Raw genomic sequence first — 27,546 nt, 5'->3', positions numbered from 1 at the left:
AGCGGGGCAGTGGGATCAGTTTGGGGATTGATACAGGGCTATGGGGAGAGAGCGGGGCAGTGGGATTAGTTTGGGGATTGATACAGGGCTATGGGGAGAGAGCGGGGCAGTGGGATTAGTTTGGGGATTGATACAGGGCTATGGGGAGAGAGTGGGGCAGTGGGATCAGTTTGGGATTGATACAGGGCTATGGGGAGAGAGGGGCAGTGGGATTAATTTGGGATTGATACAGGGCTATGGGGAGAGAGTGGGGCAGTGGGATTAGTTTGGGGATTGATACAGGGCTATGGGGAGAGAGCGGGGCAGTGGGATTAGTTTGGGGATTGATACAGGGCTATGGGGAGAGAGCGGGGCAGTGGGATTAGTTTGGGGATTGATACAGGGCTATGGGGAGAGAGCGGGGCAGTGGGATTAGTTTGGGGATTGATACAGGGCTATGGGGAGAGAGTGGGGCAGTGGGATCAGTTTGGGATTGATACAGGGCTATGGGGAGAGAGGGGCAGTGGGATTAATTTGGGATTGATACAGGGCTATGGGGGGAGAGTGGGGCAGTGGGATTAGTTTGGGGATTGATACAGGGCTATGGGGAGAGAGCGGGGCAGTGGGATTAGTTTGGGGATTGATACAGGGCTATGGGGAGAGAGCGGGGCAGTGGGATTAGTTTGGGGATTGATACAGGGCTATGGGGAGAGAGCGGGGCAGTGGGATTAGTTTGGGGATTGATACAGGGCTATGGGGAGAGAGTGGGGCAGTGGGATTAGTTTGGGGATTGATACAGGGCTATGGGGAGAGAGTGGGGCAGTGGGATTAGTTTGGGGATTGATACAGGGCTATGGGGAGAGAGCGGGGCAGTGGGATTAGTTTGGGGATTGATACAGGGCTATGGGGGGAGAGGGGGGCAGTGGGATTAGTTTGGGATTGATACAGGGCTATGGGGAGAGAGGGGCAGTGGGATTAATTTGGGATTGATACAGGGCTATGGGGAGAGAGCGGGGCAGTGCGATTAGTTTGGGATTGATACAGGGCTATGGGGAGAGAGCGGGGCAGTGGGATTAGTTTGGGGATTGTTACAGGGCTGTGGGGAGAGAGTGGGGCAGTGGGATTAGTTTGGGGATTGATACAGGGCTATGGGGAGAGAGTGGGGCAGTGGGATTAGTTTGGGGATTGATACAGAGCTATGGGGAGAGAGTGGGGCAGTGGGATTAGTTTGGCGATTGATACAGGGCTATGGGGAGAGAGTGGGGCAGTGGGATTAGTTTGGGGATTGATACAGGGCTATGGAGAGAGAGCGGGGCAGTGGGATTAGTTTGGGATTGATACAGGGCTATGGGGAGAGAGTGGGGCAGTGGGATTAGTTTGGGGATTGATACAGGGCTCTGGGGAGAGAGAGGGGCAGTGGGATTAGTTTGGCGATTGATACAGGGCTCTGGGGAGAGAGAGGGGCAGTGGGATTAGTTTGGGGATTGATACAGGGCTATGGGGAGAGAGTGGGGCAGTGGGATTAGTTTGGCGATTGATACAGGGCTATGGGGAGAGAGCGGGGCAGTGGGATTAGTTTGGGAATTGATACAGGGCTATGGGGAGAGAGTGGGGCAGTGGGATTAGTTTGGGGATTGATACAGGGCTATGGGGAGAGAGCGGGGCAGTGGGATTAGTTTGGGGATTGATACAGGGCTATGGGGAGAGAGTGGGGCAGTGGGATTAGTTTGGGGATTGATACAGTGCTATGGAGAGAGAGCGGGGCAGTGGGATTAGTTTGGGATTGATACAGGGCTGTGGGGAGAGAGCGGGGCAGTGGGATTAGTTTGGGGATTGATACAGGGCTATGGGGAGAGAGCGGGGCAGTGGGATTAGTTTGGGATTGATACAGGGCTATGGGGAGAGAGTGGGGCAGTGGGATTAGTTTGGGGATTGATACAGGGCTATGGGGAGAGAGCGGGGCAGTGGGATTAGTTTGGGGATTGATACAGGGCTATGGGGAGAGAGCGGGGCAGTGGGATTAGTTTGACAGTTCTCTTGCAAAGATCCGGCAGGCACAAAGTAGCCTCCTCCTGTTCTGGAAACTTGAATGGTTGTTCAGGAACTCAGAAACCAGCTCATGAAGCACGGTGGCAGCTGATTCACGATGCCTTCCAGTCTCAGTGTCTTAGAAACCCGTGGGCAGGACGCATCTGACTGTCGTGACCTTTCAAAGTTGTCACCTTCACACTCTGCTGACTAGGCCGAGAATCATAACTACCGCCCACCGCCTCATCCGTATCCTCCGCCTGACCTGAATATTTGTGTTTCAACATGGAGCGAGAAATAAACAGGTTTTAATGAGCGTCTTGTCGGAGGAGAGTGAGGTGGAGAGATTGAGGGAGGCAATTCCAGAGGCCGGGGCCTAGGCGGCTGAAGGCCTTCCTCAGAAAGACTTGTATTGCGACAGCCCCTTTCACGACCTCTGAACATCCCAAAGGACTTCCCAGCAAATGAAGTACTTTTTGAAGTGCGGTCACTGTTGTAATGTGGGAAACGCGGCAGCCAACTTGCGCACAGCAAGATCCCACAGACAGCAATACGATAATGACCGGATCATCTGTTTTTTTTTTAGTGATGATGGTTGAGGGATAAATATCGGCACCAAGGACACCGGGGAGAGCTCCCACCCAACTTCTCTTCTTCCAGCAGTGAACGTGGAATCTTTTCCATCCACCTCAGAGGGCAGATGGGGCCCTCGGTTTGACGTCTCATCTGAAAGACGGCCCCTCGGCACTGAATGGTTTCCCCTCATCCGCAGCCTCGTGTATCTTCCTCCCTCTTTAACTCGATCATTCCGAGAGCTGCTCGATGCCATTAACAGTCTCAGAAACCCTCACTCGGCGACTGAGCACAGGAACGCAGTCGGTGTTAGTTCACAGCAGCTCCTGCGTGAAAACATTATTTAAATGATGCAATAAATACTGCGGGATATTCCCCACTCACCGGGGTCCGTGAGACCCTGAATAAATACTGCAGGATATTGCCCACTCACCGGGGTCTGTGAGACCCTGAATAAATAGTGCAGGATATTCCCCACTCACCGGGGTCCGTGAGAGACCCTGAATAAATACTGCAGGATATTCCCCACTCACCGGGGTCTGTGTGAGACCCTGAATAAATACTGCAGGATATTCCCCACTCACCGGGGTCCGTGAGAGACCCTGAATAAATACTGCAGGATATTCCCCACTCACCGGGGTCCGTGAGACCCTGAATAAATACTGCAGGATATTCCCCACTCACCGGGGTCCGTGAGAGAGCCTGAATAAATACTGCGGGATATTCCCCACTCACCGGGGTCTGTGAGAGACCCTGAATAAATACTGCAGGATATTCCCCACTCACCGGGGTCCGTGAGACCCTGAATAAATACTGCAGGATATTCCCCACTCACCGGGGTCCGTGAGACCCTGAATAAATACTGCGGGATATTCCCCACTCACCGGGGTCCGTGAGAGACCCTGAATAAATACTGCAGGATATTCCCCACTCACCGGGGTCCGTGAGACCCTGAATAAATACTGCAGGATATTCCCCACTCACCGGGGTCTGTGTGAGACCCTGAATAAATACTGCAGGATATTCCCCACTCACCGGGGTCTGTGAGAGACCCTGAATAAATACTGCAGGATATTCCCCACTCACCGGGGTCCGTGAGACCCTGAATAAATACTGCAGGATATTCCCCACTCACCGGGGTCTGTGTGAGACCCTGAATAAATTCTGCAGGATATTCCCACTCACCGGGGTCTGTGAGATCCTCAATAAATACTGCAGGATATTCCCACTCACCGGGGTCCGTGAGAGACCCTGAATAAATATGGCAGGATATTCCCCACTCACCGGGGTCCGTGAGAGACCCTGAATAAATACTGCAGGATATTCCCCACTCACCGGGGTCTGTGAGAGACCCTGAATAAATACTGCAGGATATTGCCCACTCACCGGGGTCCGTGAGACCCTGAATAAATACTGCAGGATATTCCCCACTCACCGGGGTCCGTGAGACACTGAATAAATACTGCAGGATATTCCCCACTCACCGGGGTCCGTGAGACCCTGAATAAATACTGCAGGATATTCCCCACTCACCGGGGTCTGTGAGAGACCCTGAATAAATACTGCAGGATATTCCCCACTCACCGGGGTCTGTGAGACCCTGAATAAATACTGCAGGATATTCCCCACTCACCGGGGTCTGTGAGAGACCCTGAATAAATACTGCAGGATATTCCCCACTCACCGGGGTCCGTGAGACCCTGAATAAATACTGCAGGATATTCCCACTCACCGGGGTCTGTGAGAGACCCTGAATAAATACTGCAGGATATTCCCCACTCACTGGGGTCCGTGAGACCCTGAACAAATACTGCAGGATATTCCCCACTCACCGGGGTCTGTGAGACCCTGAATAAATACTGCAGGATATTCCCCACTCACCGGGGTCTGTGAGACCCTGAATAAATACTGCAGGATATTCCCACTCACCGGGGTCCGTGAGAGAGGCTGAATAAATACTGCAGGATATTCCCCACTCACTGGGGTCCGTGAGAGACCCTGAATAAATACTGCAGGATATTCCCACTCACCGGGGTCCGTGAGAGAGGCTGAATAAATACTGCAGGATTTTCCCCACTCACCGGGGTCTGTGAGACCCTGAATAAATACTGCAGGATATTCCCCACTCACCGGGGTCTGTGAGACCCTGAATAAATACTGCAGGATATTCCCCACTCACCGGGGTCTGTGAGACCCTGAATAAATACTGCAGGATATTCCCCACTCACCGGGGTCCGTGAGACCCTGAATAAATACTGCAGGATATTCCCCACTCACCGGGGTCCGTGAGACCCTGAATAAATACTGCAGGATATTCCCACTCACCGGGGTCTGTGAGATCCTCAATAAATACTGCAGGATATTCCCACTCACCGGGGTCCGTGAGAGACCCTGAATAAATACTGCAGGATATTCCCCACTCACCGGGGTCCGTGAGAGACCCTGAATAAATACTGCAGGATATTCCCCACTCACCGGGGTCTGTGAGAGACCCTGAATAAATACTGCAGGATATTGCCCACTCACCGGGGTCTGTGAGACCCTGAATAAATACTGCAGGATATTCCCCACTCACCGGGGTCCGTGAGACCCTGAATAAATACTGCAGGATATTCCCCACTCACCGGGGTCTGTGTGAGACCTGAATAAATTCTGCAGGATATTCCCACTCACCGGGGTCTGTGAGATCCTCAATAAATACTGCAGGATATTCCCCACTCACCGGGGTCCGTGAGACCCTGAATAAATACTGCAGGATATTCCCCACGCACTGGGGTCCGTGAGAGACCCTGAATAAATACTGCAGGATATTCCCCACTCACCGGGGTCCGTGAGACCCTGAATAAATACTGCAGGATATTCCCCACTCACCGGGGTCTGTGAGACCCTGAATAAATACTGCAGGATATTCCCCACTCACCGGGGTCCGTGAGAGACCATGAATAAATACTGCAGGATATTCCCCACTCACCGGGGTCCGTGAGAGACCCTGAATAAATACTGCAGGATATTCCCCACTCACCGGGGTCTGTGAGAGACCCTGAATAAATACTGCAGGATATTCCCCACTCACCGGGGTCCGTGAGACCCTGAATAAATACTGCAGGATATTCCCCACTCACCGGGGTCTGTGAGACCCTGAATAAATACTGCAGGATATTGCCCACTCACCGGGGTCCGTGAGACCCTGAATAAATACTGCAGGATATTCCCCACTCACCGGGGTCCGTGAGACCCTGAATAAATACTGCAGGATATTCCCCACTCACTGCGGTCCGTGAGAGCCCCTGAATAAATACTGCAGGATATTCCCCACTCACCGGGGTCTGTGAGACCCTGAATAAATACTGCAGGATATTCCCCAATCACCGGGGTCCGTGAGAGACCCTGAATAAATACTGCAGGATATTCCCCACACACCGGGGTCTGTGAGACCCTGAATAAGTACTGCAGGATATTCCCCACGCACTGGGGTCCGTGAGACCCTGAATAAATACTGCAGGATATTCCCCACTCACTGGGGTCCGTGAGACCCTGAATAAATACTGCAGGATATTCCCCACTCACCGGGGTCCGTGAGAGACGCTGAATAAATACTGCAGGATATTCCCCACTCACCGGGGTCCGTGAGACCCTGAATAAATACTGCAGGATATTCCCCAATCACCGGGGTCCGTGAGAGACCCTGAATAAATACTGCAGGATATTCCCCACACACCGGGGTCTGTGAGACCCTGAATAAGTACTGCAGGATATTCCCCACTCACCGGGGTCTGTGAGACCCTGAATAAATACTGCAGGATATTCCCCCACTCACTGGGGTCCGTGAGAGACCCTGAATAAATACTGCAGGATATTCCCCACTCACCTGGGTCTGTGAGACCCTGAATAAATACTGCAGGATATTCCCCACTCACCGGGGTCTGTGAGACCCTGAATAAATACTGCAGGATATTCCCCACTCACCGGGGTCTGTGAGAGACCCTGAATAAATACTGCAGGATATTCCCCACTCACCGGGGTCTGTGAGATCCTCAATAAATACTGCAGGATATTGCCCCACTCACTGGGGTCCGTGAGACCCTGAATAAATACTGCAGGATATTCCCCACTCACCGGGGTCCGTGAGAGACCCTGAATAAATACTGCAGGATATTCCCCACTCACCTGGGTCTGTGAGACCCTGAATAAATACTGCAGGATATTCCCACTCACCGGGGTCTGTGAGACCCTGAATAAATACTGCAGGATATTCCCCACTCACCGGGGTCCGTGAGAGACCCTGAATAAATACTGCAGGATATTCCCCACTCACCGGGGTCCGTGAGACCCAGAATAAATACTGCAGGATATTCCCCACTCACCGGGGTCCGTGAGACCCAGAATAAATACTGCAGGATATTCCCCACTCACCGGGGTCCGCGAGAGACCCTGAATAAATACTGCAGGATATTCCCCACTCACCGGGGTCTGTGAGACCCTGAATAAATACTGCAGGGTATTCCCCACTCACCGGGGTCCGTGAGACCCTGAATAAATACTGCAGGATATTGCCCCACTCACTGGGGTCTGTGAGAGACCCTGAATAAATACTGCAGGATATTCCCCACTCACCGGGGTCCGTGAGACCCTGAATAAATACTGCAGGATATTCCCCACTCACTGGGGTCTGTGAGAGACCCTGAATAAATACTGCAGGATATTCCCCACTCACCGGGGTCTGTGAGACCCTGAATAAATACTGCAGGGTATTCCCCACTCACCGGGGTCCGTGAGACCCTGAATAAATACTGCAGGATATTCCTCACTCACCGGGGTCTGAGAGACCCTGAATAAATACTGCAGGATATTCCTCACTCACCGGGGTCCGTGAGAGACCCTGAATAAATACTGCAGGATATTCCCCACTCACCGGGGTCTGTGAGACCCTGAATAAATACTGCAGGATATTCCTCACTCACCGGGGTCCGTGAGAGACCCTGAATAAATACTGCAGGATATTGCCCACTCACCGGGGTCTGTGAGACCCTGAATAAATACTGCAGGATATTCCCTGCTCATACTTATATCCACCTCCATTTTCTGCATGATGGACACATCTCAATTATCCATGATATCTGTATAATATATACACACCCATTATCTGTGTAATATATACACCCCCATCATCTGTATAATATATGCACACCCATTATCTGTGTAATATATACACCCCCATTATCTGTATAATATATACACACCCATTATCTGTGTAATATATACACCTCCATTATCTGTATAATATATACACACCCATTATCTGTGTAATATATACACCTCCATTATCTGTGTAATATATACACCTCCATTATCTGTGTAATTTATACACCTCCATTATCAGTGTAATATATACACCTCCATTATCTGTATAATAGAGACACCTCCATTATCTGTATAATATATACACCTCCATTATCTGTGTAATATATACACCTCCATTATCTGTGTAATATATACACCTCCATTATCTGTGTAATATATACACCTCCATTATCTGTGTAATATATACACCTCCATTATCTGTGTAATATATACACCTCCATTATCTGTATAATATATACACCTCCATTATCTGTGTAACAGAAACACAACCATTATCTGTGTAATATATACACCTCCATTATCTGTATAATATATACACCTCCATTATCTGTGTAATATATACACACCCATTATCTGTGTAATATATACACACCCATTATCTGTATAATATATACACCTCCATTATCTGTGTAATATATACACCTCCATTATCTGTGTCATATATACACCTCCATTATCTGTGTAATATATACACCTCCATTATCTGTGTAATATATACACCTCCATTATCTGTGTAATATATACACCCCCATTATCAGCATAATATATACACCCCCATTATCTGTATAATATATACACCTCCATTATCTGTGTAATGTATACACCTCCATTATCTGTGTAATATATACACCTCCATTATCTGTATAATATATACACCTCCATTATCAGTGTAATATATACACCTCCATTATCTGTGTAATATATACACCTCCATTATCAGTGTAATATATACACCTCCATTATCAGTGTAATATATACACCCCCATTATCTGTGTAATATATACACCTCCATTATCTGTATAATATATACACCCCCATTATCAGTATAATATATACACCCCCATTATCTGTATAATATATACACCTCCATTATCTGTGTAATGTATACACCCCCATTATCTGTGTAATATATACACCTCCATTATCTGTATAATATATACACCTCCATTATCAGTGTAATAAATACACCTCCATTATCTGTGTAATATATACACCTCCATTATCAGTGTAATAAATACACCTCCATTATCAGTGTAATATATACACCCCCATTATCTGTGTAATATATACACCTCCATTATCTGTATAATATATACACCCCCATTATCTGTGTAATATATACACCTCCATTATCTGTATAATATATACACCGCCATTATCTGTGTAATATATACACCCCCATTATCTGTGTAATATATACACCTCCATTATCTGTGTAATATATACACCCTCATTATCTGTATAATATATACACCTCCTTGATCTGTGTAATATATACACCTCCATTATCTGTGTAATATATACACCTCCATTATCTGTGTAATATATACACCTCCATTATCTGTGTAATGTATACACCCCCATTATCTGTGTAATATATACACCTCCATTATCTGTATAATATATACACCCCAATTATCTGTATAATATATACACCTCCATTATTTGTGTAATATATACACCTCCATTATCTGTGTAATATATACACCTCCATTATCTGTGTAATATATACACCCCCATTATCTGTGTAATATATACACCCCCATTATCTGTGTAATATATACACCTCCATTATCTGTGTAATATATACACCTCCATTATCTGTGTAATATATACACCTCCATTATCTGTGTAATATATACACCCCCATTATCTGTGTAATATATACACCCCCATTATCTGTGTAATATATACACCTCCATTATCTGTGTAATATATACACCTCCATTATCTGTGTAATATATACACCTCCATTATCTGTATAATATATACACCTCCATTATCTGTATAATAAAAACACCTCCATTATCTGTGTAATATATACACCTCCATTATCTGTGTAATATACACACCTCCATTATCTGTGTAATATATACACCTCCATTATCTGTATAATATATACACCTCCCTTATCTGTGTAATATATACACCTCCATTATCTGTGTAATATATACACCTCCATTATCTGTGTAATATATACACCTCCATTATCTGTGTAATATATACACCCCCATTATCTGTGTAATATATACACCTCCATTATCTGTGTAATATATACACCTCCATTATCTGTGTAATATATACACCTCCATTATCTGTGTAATATATACACCTCCATTATCTGTGTAATATATACACCTCCATTATCTGTGTAATATATACACCTCCATTATCTGTGTAATATATACACCTCCATTATCTGTATAATATATACACCTCCATTATCTGTATAATAAAAACACCTCCATTATCTGTGTAATGTATACACCTCCATTATCTGTGTAATATACACACCTCCATTATCTGTGTAATATATACACCTCCATTATCTGTATAATATATACACCTCCCTTATCTGTGTAATATATACACCTCCATTATCTGTGTAATATATACACCTCCATTATCTGTGTAATATATACACCTCCATTATCTGTGTAATATATACACCCCCATTATCTGTGTAATATATACACCTCCATTATCTGTGTAATATATACACCTCCATTATCTGTGTAATATATACACCTCCATTATCTGTGTAATATATACACCTCCATTATCTGTGTAATATATACACCTCCATTATCTGTGTAATATATACACCTCCATTATCTGTGTAATATATACACCTCCATTATCTGTATAATATATACACCTCCATTATCTGTATAATAAAAACACCTCCATTATCTGTGTAATGTATACACCTCCATTATCTGTGTAATATACACACCTCCATTATCTGTGTAATATATACACCTCCATTATCTGTATAATATATACACCTCCCTTATCTGTGTAATATATACACCTCCATTATCTGTGTAATATATACACCTCCATTATCTGTGTAATATATACACCTCCATTATCTGTGTAATATATACACCCCCATTATCTGTGTAATATATACACCTCCATTATCTGTGTAATATATACACCTCCATTATCTGTGTAATATATACACCTCCATTATCTGTGTAATATATACACCTCCATTATCTGTGTAATATATACACCTCCATTATCTGTGTAATATATACACCTCCATTATCTGTGTAATATATACACCTCCATTTTCTGTGTAATATATACACCACCATTATCTGTGTAATATATACACCTCCATTATCTGTGTAATATATACACCTCCATTATCTGTGTAATATATACACCTCCATTATCTGTGTAATATATACACCTCCATTATCTGTGTAATATATACACCTCCATTATCTGTGTAATATATACACCTCCATTATCTGTGTAATATATACACCTCCATTATCTGTGTAATATATACACCTCCATTATCTGTGTAATATATACACCCCCATTATCTGTGTAATATATACACCTCCATTATCTGTGTAATATATACACCCCCATTATCTGTGTAATATATACACCTCCATTATCTGTGCAATATATACACCTCCATTATCTGTGCAATATATACACCTCCATTATCTGTGTAATATATACACCTCCATTATCTGTGTAATATATACACCTCCATTATCTGTGTAATATATACACCTCCATTATCTGTGTAATATATACACCTCCATTATCTGTGTAATATATACACCTCCATTATCTGTGTAATATATACACCTCCATTATCTGTGTAATATATACACCCCCATTATCTGTATAATATATACACCTCCATTATCTGTGTAATATATACACCTCCATTATCTGTGTAATATATACACCTCCATTATCTGTGTAATATATACACCTCCATTTTCTGTGTAATATATACACCACCATTATCTGTGTAATATATACACCTCCATTATCTGTGTAATATATACACCTCCATTTTCTGTGTAATATATACACCACCATTATCTGTGTAATATATACACCTCCATTATCTGTGTAATATATACACCCCCATTATCTGTGTAATATATACACCCCCATTATCTGTATAATATATACACCACCATCATCTGTGTAATATATACACCTCCATTATCTGTGTAATATATACACCCCCATTATCTGTGTAATATATACACCTCCATTATCTGTGTAATATATACACCTCCATTATCTGTGTCATATATACACCTCCATTATCTGTATAATATATACACCTCCATTATCTGTGCAATATATACACCTCCATTATCTGTGCAATATATACACCTCCATTATCTGTGTAATATATACACCTCCATTATCTGTGTAATATATACACCTCCATTATCTGTGTAATATATACACCCCCATTATCTGTGTAATATATACACCTCCATTATCTGTGTAATATATACACCTCCATTATCTGTGTAATATATACACCTCCATTATCTGTGTAATATATACACCTCCATTATCTGTGTAATATATACACCCCCATTATCTGTGTAATATATACACCTGCATTATCTGTGTAATATATACACCTCCATTATCTGTGTAATATATACACACCACTATTATCTGTGTAATATATACACCTCCATTATCTGTGTAATATATACACCCCCATTATCTGTGTAATATATACACCCCCATTATCTGTATAATATATACACACCCATTATCTGTGTAATATATACACACCACTATTATCTGTGTAATATATACACCTCCATTATCTGTGTAATATATACACCCCCATTATCTGTGTAATATATACACCCCCATTATCTGTATAATATATACACACCCATTATCTGTGTAATATATACACCTCCATTATCTGTGTAATATATACACCTCCATTATCTGTGTAATATATACACCTCCATTATCTGTGTAATATATACACCTCCATTATCTGTGTAATATATACACCTCCATTATCTGTGTAATATATACACCTCCATTATCTGTGTAATATATACACCCCCATTATCTGTGTAATATATACACCCCCATTATCTGTATAATATATACACCTCCATTATCTGTGTAATATATACACCCCCATTATCTGTGCAATATATACACCTCCATTATCTGTGTAATATATACACCTCCATTATCTGTGTGATATATACACCCCCATTATCTGTGTAATATATACACCTCCATTATCTGTGTAATATATACACCTCCATTATCTGTGTAATATATACACCCCCATTATCTGTGCAATATATACACCTCCATTATCTGTGTAATATATACACCTCCATTATCTGTGTAATATATACACCCCCATTATCTGTGTAATATGTACACCTCCATTATCTGTGTAATATATACACCTCCATTATCAGTGTAATATATACACACCCATTATCAGTGTAATATATACACCTCCATTATCTGTGTAACATATACACCCCCACTATCTGTGTAATATATACACCTCCATTATCTGTGTAATATATACACCTCCATTATCTGTGCAATATATACACCCCCATTATCTGTGTAATATATACAACTCCATTATCTGTGTAATATATACACCTCCATTATCTGTGCAATATATACACCTCCATTATCTGTGTAATATATACACCTCCATTATCTGTGTAATATATACACCTCCATTATCTGTGTAATATATACACCCCCATTATCTGTGTAATATATACACCTCCATTATCTGTGTAATATATACACCACCATTATCTGTGTAATATATACACCTCCATTATCTGTGTAATATATACACCTCCATTATCTGTGTAATATATACACCTCCATTATCTGTGTAATATATACACCCCCATTATCTGTGTAATATATACACCCCCATTATCTGTGTAATATATACACCTCCATTATCTGTGTAATATATACACTTCCATTATCTGTGTAATATATACACCTCCATTATCTGTGTAATATATACACCTCCATTATCTGTGTCATATATGCACCTCCATTATCTGTGTAATATATACACCTCCATTATCTGTGTAATATATACACCTCCATTATCTGTGTAATATATACACCCCCATTATCTGTGTAATATATACACCTCCATTATCTGTGTAATATATACACCTCCATTATCTGTTTCATATATACACCTCCATTATCTGTGTAATATATACACCACCATTATCTGTGCAATATATACACCTCCATTATCTGTGTAATATATACAACTCCATTATCTGTATAATATATACACCTCCATTATCTGTGTAATATATACACCCCCATTATCTGTGTAATATATACACCTCCATTATCTGTGTAATATATACACCCCCATTATCTGTGTAATATATACACCCCCATTATCTGTGTAATATATACACCTCCATTATCTGTGTAATATATACACCTCCATTATCTGTGTAATATATGCACCTCCATTATCTGTATAATATATACACCTCCATTATCTGTGTAATATATACACCTCCATCATCTGTGTAATATATACACCTCCATTATCTGTGTAATATATACACCTCCATTATCTGTGTAATATATACACCTCCATTATCTGTGTAATATATACACCTCCATTATCTGTATAATATATACACCCCCATTATCTGTGTAATATATACACCCCCATTATCTGTGTAATACATACACCCCCATTATCTGTGTAATATATACACCCCCATTATCTGTGTAATATATGCACCTCCATTATCTGTGTAATATTTACACCTCCATTATCTGTTTAATATATACACCCCCATTATCTGTGTAATATATACACCTCCATTATCTGTGTAATATATACACCCCCATTATCTGTATAATATATACACCCCCATTATCTGTGTAATATATACACACCCATTATCAGTGTTATATGTACACCTCCATTATCTGTGTAATATATACACCTCCATTATCAGTGTAATATATACACTCCCATTATCTGCATAATATATACACCCCCATTATCTGTGTAATATATACACACCCATTATCAGTGTAATATATACACCTCCATTATCTGTGTAACATATACACCCCCACTATCTGTGTAATATATACACCTCCATTATCTGTGTAATATATACACCTCCATTATCAGTGTAATATATACACACCCATTATCACTGTAACATATACACCCCCACTATCTGTGTAATGTATACACCCCCATTATCTGTGTAACATATGCACCCCCATTATCTGTGTAATATATACACCCCCATTATCTGTGTAATATATACACCTCCATTATCTGTGTAACATATACACCCCCACTATCTGTGCAATATATACACCTCCATTATCTGTGTAATATATACACCCCCATTATCTGTGTAATATATACACCTCCATTATCTGTGTAATATATACACCTCCATTATCTGTTTAATATATACACCTCCATTATCTGTGTAATATATACACCACCATTATCTGTGCAATATATACACCTCCATTATCTGTGTAATATATACAACTCCATTATCTGTATCATATATACACCTCCATTATCTGTGTAATATATACACCCCCATTATCTGTGTAATATATACACCCCCATTATCTGTGTAATATATACACCCCCATTATCTGTGTAATATATACACCTCCATTATCTGTGTAATATATACACCTCCATTATCTGTGTAATATATACACCTCCATCATCTGTGTAATATATACACCTCCATCATCTGTGTAATATATACACCTCCATTATCTGTGTAATATATACACCTCCATTATCTGTATAATATATACACCTCCATTATCTGTGTAATATATACACCCCCATTATCTGTGTAATACATACACCCCCATTATCTGTGTAATATATACACCTCCATTATCTGTGTAATATATACACCTCCATTATCTGTGTAATATATACACCCCCATTATCTGTGTAATATATACACCTCCATTATCTGTATAATATATACACCCCCATTATCTGTGTAATATATGCACCTCCATTATCTGTGTAATATTTACACCTCCATTATCTGTTTAATATATACACCCCCATTATCTGTGTAATATATACACCTCCATTATCTGTGTAATATATACACCCCCACTATCTGTGTAATATATACACCCCCATTATCTGTGTAATATATACACCTCCATTATCTGTGTGATATATACACCTCCATTATCTGTGCAATATATACACCCCCATTATCTGTATAATATATACACCCCCATTATCTGTGTAATATATACACACCCATTATCAGTGTTATATGTACACCTCCATTATCTGTGTAATATATACACCTCCATTATCAGTGTAATATATACACCCCCATTATCTGTATAATATATCCACCCCCATTATCTGTGTAATATATACACACCCATTATCAGTGTAATATATACACCTCCATTATCTGTGTAACATATACACCCCCAATATCTGTGTAATATATACACCTCCATTATCTGTGTAATATATACACCTCCATTATCAGTGTAATATATACACACCCATTATCACTGTAACATATACACCCCCACGATCTGTGTAATATATACACCCCCATTATCTGTGTAACATATGCACCCCCATTATCTGTGTAATATATACACCCCCATTATCTGTGTAATATATACACCTCCATTATCTGTGTAACATATACACCCCCACTATCTGTGCAATATATACACCTCCATTATCTGTGTAATATATACACCTCCATTATCTGTGTAATATATACACACCCATTATCAGTGTAATATATACACCCCCATTATCTGTATAATATATACACCTCCATTATCTGTGTAATATATACACCTCCATTATCTGTGTAATATATACACACCCATTATCAGTGTAATATATACACCTCCATTATCTGTGTAATATATACACCCCCATTATCTGTGTAATATATACACCCCCATTATATGTATAATATATACACCTCCATTATCTGTATAATATATACACCTCCATTATCTGTGTAATATATACACCTCCATTATCTGTGTAATATATACACCTCCATTATCTGTGTAATATATACACCTCCATTATCTGTGTAATATATATACCTCCATTATCTGTGTAATATATACACCTCCATTATCTGTGTAATATATACACCTCCATTATCTGTATAATATATACACCCCCATTATCTGTTTAATATATGCACCTCCATTATCTGTGTAATATATACACCTCCATTATCTGTGTAATATATACACACCCATTATCTGTGTAATATATACACCTCCATTATCTGTGTGATATATACACCTCCATTATCTGTGTAATATATACACCCCCATTATCTGTATAATATATACACCTCCATTATCTGTGTAATATATACACCTCCATTATCTGTGTGATATATACACCTCCATTATCTGTGTCATATATACACCCCCATTATCTGTGTAATATATACACCTCCATTATCTGTATAATATATACACCTCCATTATCTGTATAATATATACACCTCCATTATCTGTATAATATATACACCCCCATTATCTGTTTAATATATACACCTCCATTATCTGTGTAATATATACACCTCCATTATCTGTGTAATATATACACCTCCATTATCTGTATAATATATACACCTCCATTATCTGTATAATATATACACCTCCATTATCTGTATAATATATACACCCCCATTATCTGTTTAATATATACACCTCCATTATCTGTGTAATATATACACCTCCATTATCTGTGTAATATATACACCTCCATTATCTGTGTAATATCTACACCCCCATTATCTGTATAATATATACACCTCCATTATCTGTGTAATATATACACCCCCATTATCTGTGTAATATATACACCTCCATTATCTGTATAATATATACACCTCCATTATCTGTGTAATTTATACACCTCCATTATCTGTGTAATATATACACCCCCATTATCTGTATAATATATACACCTCCATTATCTGTGTAATATATACACCCCCATTATCTGTATAATATATACACCTCCATTATCTGTGTAATATATACACCCCATTATCTGTATAATATATACACCCCCATTATCTGTGTAATATATACACCCCCATTATCTGTATAATATATACACCTCCATTATCTGTATAATATATACACCTCCATTATCTGTATAATATATGCACCTCCATTATCTGTATAATATATACACCTCCATTATCAGTGTAATATATACACCCCCACTATCTGTGTAATATATACACCTCCATTATCTGTGTAATATATACACCTCCATTATCTGTGTAATATATACACCTCCATTATCAGTGTAATATATACACCCCCATTATCTGTGTAATATATACACCTCCATTATCTGTGTAATATATACACCTCCATTATCTGTGTAATATATACACCCCCATTATCTGTGTAATATATACACCCCCATTATCTGTATAATATATACACCTCCATTATCTGTATAATATTTTCACCCCCATTATCTGTGTAATATATACACCACCATTATCTGTGTAATATATACACCTCCATTATCTGTGTAATATATACACCCTCATTATCTGTATAATATATACACCTCCATTATCTGTATAATATATACACCTCCATTATCAGTTTAATATATACACCTCCATTATCTGTGTAATATATACACCTCCATTTTCTGTGTAATATATACACCCCCATTATCTGTATAATATATACACCTCCATTATCTGTGTAATATATACACCTCCATTATCTGTGTAATATATACACCCCCATTATCTGTGTAATATATACACCTCCATTATCTGTGTAATATATACACGTCCATTATATGTGTATTATATACACCTCCATTATCTGTGTAATATATACACCCCCATTATCTGTGTAATATATACACCTCCATTATCTGTGTAATGTATACATCTCCATTATCTGTGTAATATATACACCTCCATTATCTGTATAATATATACACCTCCATTATCTGTATAATATATACACCTCCATTATCTGTATAATATATACACCCCCATTATCTGTATAATATATACACCCCCACTATCTGTGTAATATATACACCTCCATTATCAGTGTAATATATACACCCCCATTATCTGTATAATATATACACCTCCATTATCTGTGTAATATATACACCTCCATTATCTGTATAATATATACACCTCCATTATCTGTATAATATATACACCCCCATTATCAGTGTAATATATACACCCCCATTATCAGTGTAATATATACACCCCCATTATCAGTGTAATATATACACCTCCATTATCTGTGTAATATATACACCCCCATTATCAGTGTAATATATACACCCCCATTATCAGTGTAATATATACACCCCCATTATCTGTATAATATATACACCCCCATTATCTGTATAATATATACACCTCCATTATCTGTATAATATATACACCTCCATTATCTGTGTAATATATACACCTCCATTATCTGTATAATATATACACCCCCATTATCTGTGTAATATATACACCCCCATTATCTGTATAATATATACACCCCCATTATCTGTATAATATATACACCTCCATTATCTGTATAATATATACACCTCCATTATCTGTGTAATATATACACCTCCATTATCTGTATAATATATACACCCCCATTATCTGTGTAATATATACACCCCCATTATCTGTATAATATATACACCTCCATTATCTGTGTAATATATACACCTCCATTATCTGTATAATATATACACCCCCATTATCTGTGTAATATATACACCCCCATTATCTGTATAATATATACACCTCCATTATCTGTATAATATATACACCTCCATTATCTGTGTAATATATACACCTCCATTATCTGTATAATATATACACCCCCATTATCTGTGTAATATATACACCCCCATTATCTGTATAATATATACACCTCCATTATCTGTGTAATATATACACCTCCATTATCTGTGTAATATATACACCTCCATTATCTGTGTAATATATACACCTCCATTATCTGTGTAATATATACACCCCCATTATCTGTATAATATATACACCTCCATTATCTGTGTAATATATACACCCCCATTATCTGTGTAATATATACACCTCCATTATCTGTGTAATATATACACCTCCATTATCTGTGTAATATATACACCTCCATTATCTGTGTAATATATACACCTCCATTATCTGTATAATATATACACCTCCATTATCTGTGTAATATATACACCTCCATTATCTGTATAATATATACACCTCCATTATCCATCCGATATATACAGCTCCAGTATCGATGATATATATAGATATATACATACATTATCAATATGGGGCATATGCTTATATTATCAATGATATATTACATTATATATGTATATTTATATATTTATGTACACCTTCATTATCTAAATGATAAATACACCTCCATTATCTGTGCAATAAAAATACTCCATTCTCTGTATAATTTGTACAGACATTGTCTGTGAGATATATAATTCGATTCTCGACGATATGTCTCTCTGTTTTCTACGGGAAATGTACACTTCAATTATCGATATCATTTACATATGTCCAACATATCTGCGTCTTTGATGAGTCAGATATCCATTCCTCTTCTTGGTGTAATATATACACCCCCACTACCTGTACATAACATGTACACTCCACCGTCTATATAAAAATACACCTCCATTACTTGTGTAATGTTGGGCTCCATTTTAGGCAGCAATTGTGGGTGCCTTGGGGGCACTCCGAAAATCGGGGAAATCCCCTCTCGTTCCGAAGCCGTCTCCAACCCACCGACCTCCGAGTTTCCCAGAGCACCCACTGCAGCCCCCTCTCCCCTCTCTATCCCAGGGAGCACCCACTGCAGCTCCCTCTCCCCTCCCCTAATCCAGGGAGCACCCACTGTAGCCCCCTCTCCCCTCTCTATCCCAGGGAGCACCCACTGCAGCCCCCTCTCCCCTCCTTAACCCAGGGAGCACCCACTGCAGCCCCCTCTCCCCTCTCTATCCCAGGGAGCACCCACTGTAACCCCCTCTCCCCTCTCTATCCCAGGGAGCACCCACTGTAGCCCCCTCTCCCCTCTCTATCCCAGGGAGCACCCACTGTAACCCCCTCTCCCCTCTCTATCCCAGGGAGCACCCACTGCAGCCCCCTCTCCCTCCCCTATCCCAGGGAGCACCCACTGCAGCCCCCCCTCCCCTCTCTGTCCCAGGGAGCACCCACTGCAGCCCCCCCTCCCCTCTCTGTCCCAGGGAGCACCCACTGCAGCCCCCCCTCCCCTCTCTGTCCCAGGGAGCACCCACTGCAGCCCCCCCTCCCCTCTCTGTCCCAGGGAGCACCCACTGCAGCCCCCCCTCCCCTCTCTATCCCAGGGAGCACCCACTGCAGCCCCCCCTCCCCTCTCTGTCCCAGGGAGCACCCACTGCAGCCCCCCCTCCCCTCTCTGTCCCAGGGAGCACCCACTGCAGCCCCCCCTCCCCTCTCTATCCCAGGGAGCACCCACTGCAGCCCCCTCTCCCCTCTCTAACCCAGAGAGCACCCACTGCAGCCCCTTTTCCCCTCTCTATCCCAGGGAGCACCCACTGCAGCCCCTCCTTAACCCAGGGAGCACCCACTGTAACCCCCTCTCCCCTCTCTATCCCAGGGAGCACCCACTGCAGCCCCCTCTCCCCTCTCTAACCCAGGGAGCACCCACTGCAGCCCCCTCTCCCCTCTCTAACCCAGAGAGCACCCACTGCAGCCCCTTTTCCCCTCTCTAACCCAGGGAGCACCCACTGTAATCCCCTCTCCCCTCTCTATCCCAGGGAGCACCCACTGCAGCCCCTCCTTAACCCAGGGAGCACCCACTGTAGCCCCCTCTCCCCTCCCCCAACCCGGGGAGCACCCACTGCAGCCCCCTCTCCCCTCTCTAACACAGGGAGCACCCACTGCAGCCCCCTTTTCCCCTCTCTAACCCAGGGAGCACCCACTGTAACCCCCTCTCCCCTCTCTATCCAGGGAGCACCCACTGAAGCCCCCTCTCCCCTCTCTAACCCAGGGAGCACCCACTGAAGCCCCCTCTCCCCTCTCTAACCCAGGGAGCACCCACTGCAGCCCCCTCTCCCCTCCTTAAACCCAGGGAGCACCCACTGCAGCCCCCTCTCCCCTCCCCCAACCCAGGGAGCACCCACTGCAGCCCCCTCTCCCCTCTCTAACCCAGGGAGCACCCACTGAAGCCCCCTCTCCCCTCTCTAACCCAGGGAGCACCCCACTGCAGCCCCCTCGCGCCCCTCTCTAACCCAGGGAGCACCCACTGAAGCCCCCTCTCCCCTCCTTAACCCAGGAGCACCCACTGCAAGCCCCCTCTCCCCTCTCTAACCCAGGGAGCACCCACTGCAGCCCCCTCTCCCCTCTCTAACCCAGGGAGCACCCACTGCAGCCCCCTCGCCCCTCTCTAACCCAGGGAGCACCCACTGAAGCCCCCTCTCCCCTCTCTAACCCAGGGAGCACCCACTGCAGCCCCCTCTCCCCTCTCTAACCCAGGGAGCACCCACTGCAGCCCCCTCTCCCCTCTCTAACCCAGGCAGCACTGACTAGATCCACTCCCTAACCCTGGTGGCGGAGGGAGGGAGGGAGGGAGGAGGAGTGAGGGGGTGCCCAGAGGTGCCATCAGTGCGGAGGGGGGAGGAGAGAAGGAGCCATCTCTTGCCTCGACAGGTGAAACTCAGCATTACCCAAGGGCAGGGGCAAGGGACTGGCATCGAACTGGCCAGGCGTGCCTTGGGGGTGACCTGGGGCAAGAGGAAGGACTTCCATTTAGTGCTTGGACTTTGCTTGGATCGGCAAAAGAGAAGCAAACAAAATGGCCACCTCTCCTCTCTCTCCAACCAGTTGGCGGGCAAAAACAAAATGGCTGCCGCGAGGTGCTAATGGGCATCGGCATGGCAACCAGGGCGAGTTGGGAGAGGGAGGGTGAGGGAGGATGGAGAAGGGAGGGAGTAAGGGAGAGAGGCGTAGGGTAGAGGGAGGAGGAGGGAGGGAGGGAGGGAGGGTGAGAGGGAGAAAGAGAGGGAGGGAGGGAGGGAGGGACGGAAGGAAGGAGAGAGGGGAGGGAGAGGGATGAGGTTTGAAGGGGGACGAGGAGGGAGGGGGACGAGGTGGGAGGGGGACGAGGAGGGAGGGGGAAAGGGAGGGAGGGAGAGATGAAGGAAGGAGAGAGGGGAGGCAGAGGGATGAGGTTTGAGGGGGACGAGGAGGGAGGGGACGAGGTGGGAGGGGGACGAGGAGGGAGGGGGAAAAGGAGGGAGGGAGACAAGGGGGAGGGAGAGATGGAAGGAAGGAGAGGGGGAGGGAGAGGGATGAGATTTGAGGGGGACGAGGAGGGAGGGGTCAAGGTGGGAGGGGGACGAGGAGAGAGGGGGGGTGAGGTGGGAGGAGGGGATGAGGAGGGAGGGGGAAAAGGAGGGAGGGAGAGCAAGGGGGAGGGAGAGATGGAAGGAAGGAGAGAGGGAACGGAGAGGGATGAGATTTGAGGGGGACGAGGAGGGAAGGGTCGAGGTGGGAGGGGGACGAGGAGGGAGGGGGAAAGGGAGGGAGGGAGACAAGGGGGAGGGAGGGAGAGATGGAAGGAAGGAGAGAGGGGGAGGGAGAGGGATGAGATTTGAGGGGGACGAGGGAGGGAGGGGGACGGGTGGGAGGGGGAGGATGAGGAGGGAGGGGGAAAAGGAGGGAGGGAGACAAAGGGGGAGGGAGAGATGGAAGGAAGGAGAGGGGGAGGGAGAGGGATGAGATTTGAGGGGGACGAGGGGGGATGGGGACGAGGTGGGAGGGGGACGAGGAGGGAGGGGGACGAGGTAGGAGGGGGATGAGGAGGGAGGGGGAAAAGGAGGGAGGGAGACAAGGGGGAGGGAGAGATGGAAGGAAGGGAGAGGGGGAGGGAGAGGGATGAGATTTGAGGGGGAACGAGGGGGAGAGGGGGACGAGTTGGGAGGGGGAAACGGGAGGGAGGGGGACGAGGGGGAGGAGGGAGGGAGAGAGATGGAAGGAAGGAGAGAGGGGAGAGGGAGAGGGATGAGATTTGAGGGGGACGAGGGGGGGAGGGGGACGAGGAGGGAGGGGGAAAGGGAGGCGAGGGGGACGAGGGGGAGGGAGGGAGAGATGGAAGGAAGGAGAGAGGGGGAGGGAGAGGGATGAGATTTGAGGGGGACGAGGGGTGGGAGGGAGACGAGAGGGAGGGAGGAGGAGGGAGAGGGAGGGTGTTAGAGAGGGAGGGGAGGGAGGTTGGACACCACTTACCACTCGGTGTGAGGCCTCGTCGATAACCAGCAGGGTCTTGGCCTTGACCGGGGGCGCTGGTCACTCTGATCGCTGAGGCGGCCGTCGTCTGCTCTTCACGGCGTTGGAGATGGTGAGGAGAAGAACCCAGCGCCGGCAGAGGAGGGAGGGGCCGTCGAGGGGGGCGTGGGCTGCCACGGGGGGCGGGGCCTGCGGGGGGTCCGGCTCCGCTGGAGGTCGGTCATGTAGCCGTTGGGCAGGTTGGCCATGAAGTTACTGTCAGACAAACGGCGCCTCAGGTAGTTCATCTCGACGCTTGCCGGCAGGGTGGGGGAGCTCGGGGAGCGAGGGCCCGGGGGGCCTCGGGGAGCGAGGGAAGGGGAGAAAAAGGGAGGGAAGGAGGCAGCGACGGAGGAGACGGGGAGAGAGAGAGAGAGACCAGAAGGAGACAGCGACGGAGGGAGAGGGAGACGGAGAGAGAGACACAGAAGGAGACAGAGAGGGAGGGAGAGGGAGACGGAGAGAGAGAGACAGAAGGAGACAGAGAGGGAGGGAGAGGGAGACGGAGAGAGAGAGAGACACAAGAAGGAGACAGAGAGGGAGGGAGAGGAGACGGAGAGAGAGAGAGACAGAAGGAGACAGAGAGGGAGGGAGAGGGAGAGACGGAGAGAGAGAGACACAGAAGGAGACAGCGACGGAGGGAGAGGGAGACGGAGAGAGAGAGAGAGACAAGAAGGAGACAGAGAGGGAGAGGGGGACGCAAAATGTCAGCCAGGTACTGAAGGGCGAGAGGAGACACGGCAACTGGCTGTCGTCAGGAGATTGCACGGCTGTCTCTCTGCATCAGCAGCCTGAATTTGCCTGACGCCTTCTGCAGACGGAGAGCATCCTTGAGGAGAGATGAGCGTCGGCCAATTCCTCTGCTCTCTCAGTCGCTCCCCTCGTTCTCGCTCCTGAATATATACACAGATATTTTTCCCTTTCCTTCCTCCCCTTTTTCTCTCTCTCTCTCTCTCTCTCTCTCTGGACAGAGAGATCTTTCAGTCAGAGCTCCCCTCCCTCGATCCTATGCTGCATAATCGCCCGCCGGTGACACAATCTGAGCAAGTCCTCTTGTAATTGGTTCGAGCGAGAGGGAGACACAGCAGTGAGGATTTTGGAAGAAAAAAAATCTCTCTCTCCCTCCCCTATTCAGTCGGCAAATGGATCCTTCTCCTTCCTCGGGGAGAGGGACCGCAAAAATATTTCCTCTCTCTCTCTCGAATCTCAGGGGTGAGAGTCTCTGTGATTCCTGCATGGTGAGAAGGGGGGGAATTCCTCACTTCCTCACACACAGATCCCCACAGAGACACACACCCGTACAGACACACACAGACACACCCGTACAGACACACAGACAGATCCCCACAGAGACACACACCCGTACAGACACACACACACACACACCCGTACAGACACACAGACAGATCCCCACAGAGACACACACCCGTACAGACACACACACACACACCCGTACAGACACACACAGACACACAGACACACAGACAGATCCCCACAGAGACACACACCCGTACAGACACACACAGACACACACACACACACACACACAGACAGATCCCACAGAGACACACACCCGTACAGACACACACAGACACACCCGTCACAGACACACACACAGAACACACACACACAGACACACAGATCCCCAGAGACACACACCCCGTACAGACACACACAGAACACACACACACAGACACACAGATCCCCACAGAGACACACACCCGTACAGACACACACAGACACACACACAGAACACACACACACAGACACACAGATCCCCACAGAGACACACACCCGTACAGACACACACAGACACACACACAGAACACACACACACAGACACACAGATCCCCACAGAGACACACACCCGTACAGACACACACACAGACACACCCGCACAGACACACACACACACACACACAGACACACAGATCCCCACAGAGACACACACCCGTACAGACACACACAGACACACCCGTACAGACACACACACACACACAGATCCCCACAGAGACACACACCCGTACAGACACACACAGACACACACACACACACACACACACAGATCCCCACAGAGACACACACCCGTACAGACACACACAGACACACCCGTACAGACACACACACACAGACACACACAGACACACACACACAGACACACACAGAACACACACACACAGACACACAGATCCCCACAGAGACACACACCCGTACAGACACACACAGACACACCCGTACAGACACACACAGACACACACACAGACACACACAGACACAGACACACAGGCAGATCCCCACAGAGACACACACCCGTACAGACACACACATACACACACATACAGGCACACAGACACACATATAGACACACACAGAGGCACACACAGACACACACACAGATCCCCACAGAGACACACACCCGTACAGACACACACAGACACACACACAGACACACATACAGGCACACACATACACACACAGGCACAACACAGAGACACACACAGACACACACACAGGCACACACACACAGGCACACAGACACACACACAGGCACCTACAGAGACACACACCCCGTACAGACACACACGTACAGGCACACAGACAGGCACCTACAGAGACACACACATACACACACACAGACACAAATATGCACAGAACCCACACATACAGACATACACCCACACACACACACACAGCCACACACAGACACACACACACACACACACAGCCAACTCAGTCATCTGTGTGTCACAGGAATAAATTGCCTGTGAGATGGGGCTGAATTTCTGGCGGAGGTTAATTGGAGGCGTCACTGTCTTTGATTCCTGAATCGACCTCACATCACTCAGGGAGCAAAGGGTCAGCTCCCCCGATGGCCCCGGGGAGGGGGGGAGGGGGTCCGAGGGCATTCTCCCCTCGAGCTGCTTCGTGTGTCCCACGCAGCCCGCGGCACGGTGCTTAAAGCCCCCCCCCTCAAACCCCGACTCCTCTGAGGTGGCCCTAAGGGTGGCAGGGGAGAGGCAGGCCCTGCTCTCAGCCTGGGCTGGCCCACTCGGAGTGCGTAGGCGAGGGCTTAAAGGCCCCCTCGGTTGGGAGGTGGATGGACAATAGCCCTCACCTCACTGAGACTCACTCCCCCCCCTCCTCACTGAGACTCACTCCCCCCCCTCCTCACTGAGACTCACTCCCCCCCTCCTCACTGACGACTCCACCCCCCTCCTCACTGAGACTCACTCCCCCCCTCCTCACTGAGACTCACTCCCCCCCTCCTCACTGAGACTCACTCCCCCCCTCCTCACTGAGACTCACTCTCCCCCCCCTCCTCACTGAGACTCACTCCCCCCCTCCTCACTGAGACTCACTCCCCCCCCTCCTCACTGAGACTCACTCCCCC

At 44.9% G+C, this 27,546-nt stretch overlaps 1 protein-coding gene across 1 annotated transcript in view; it reads right to left on the bottom strand.

Annotated features, from left to right (window-relative positions):
• LOC137309706 (synapsin-1-like) overlaps window positions 1-24,441 on the bottom strand; it is a 207,811-nt gene extending 183,370 nt beyond the window's left edge. Inside the window, exon 1 of the mRNA XM_067977785.1 lies at window positions 24,216-24,441. Coding sequence (XP_067833886.1) covers window positions 24,216-24,403 — 188 coding nt within the window. The 5' untranslated portion in view covers window positions 24,404-24,441. The remainder of the gene's footprint in view (window positions 1-24,215) is intronic.
• Window positions 24,442-27,546: the final 3,105 nt, after the last annotated feature.

Source organism: Heptranchias perlo, unplaced genomic scaffold, assembly GCF_035084215.1.
Source record: "Heptranchias perlo isolate sHepPer1 unplaced genomic scaffold, sHepPer1.hap1 HAP1_SCAFFOLD_178, whole genome shotgun sequence".
In the NCBI taxonomy this organism is placed as follows: Eukaryota; Metazoa; Chordata; class Chondrichthyes; order Hexanchiformes; family Hexanchidae; genus Heptranchias; species Heptranchias perlo.
The sequence above is the reverse complement of the archived record's forward strand: the minus strand, read 5'-3'. Positions and strand labels throughout refer to the sequence as shown.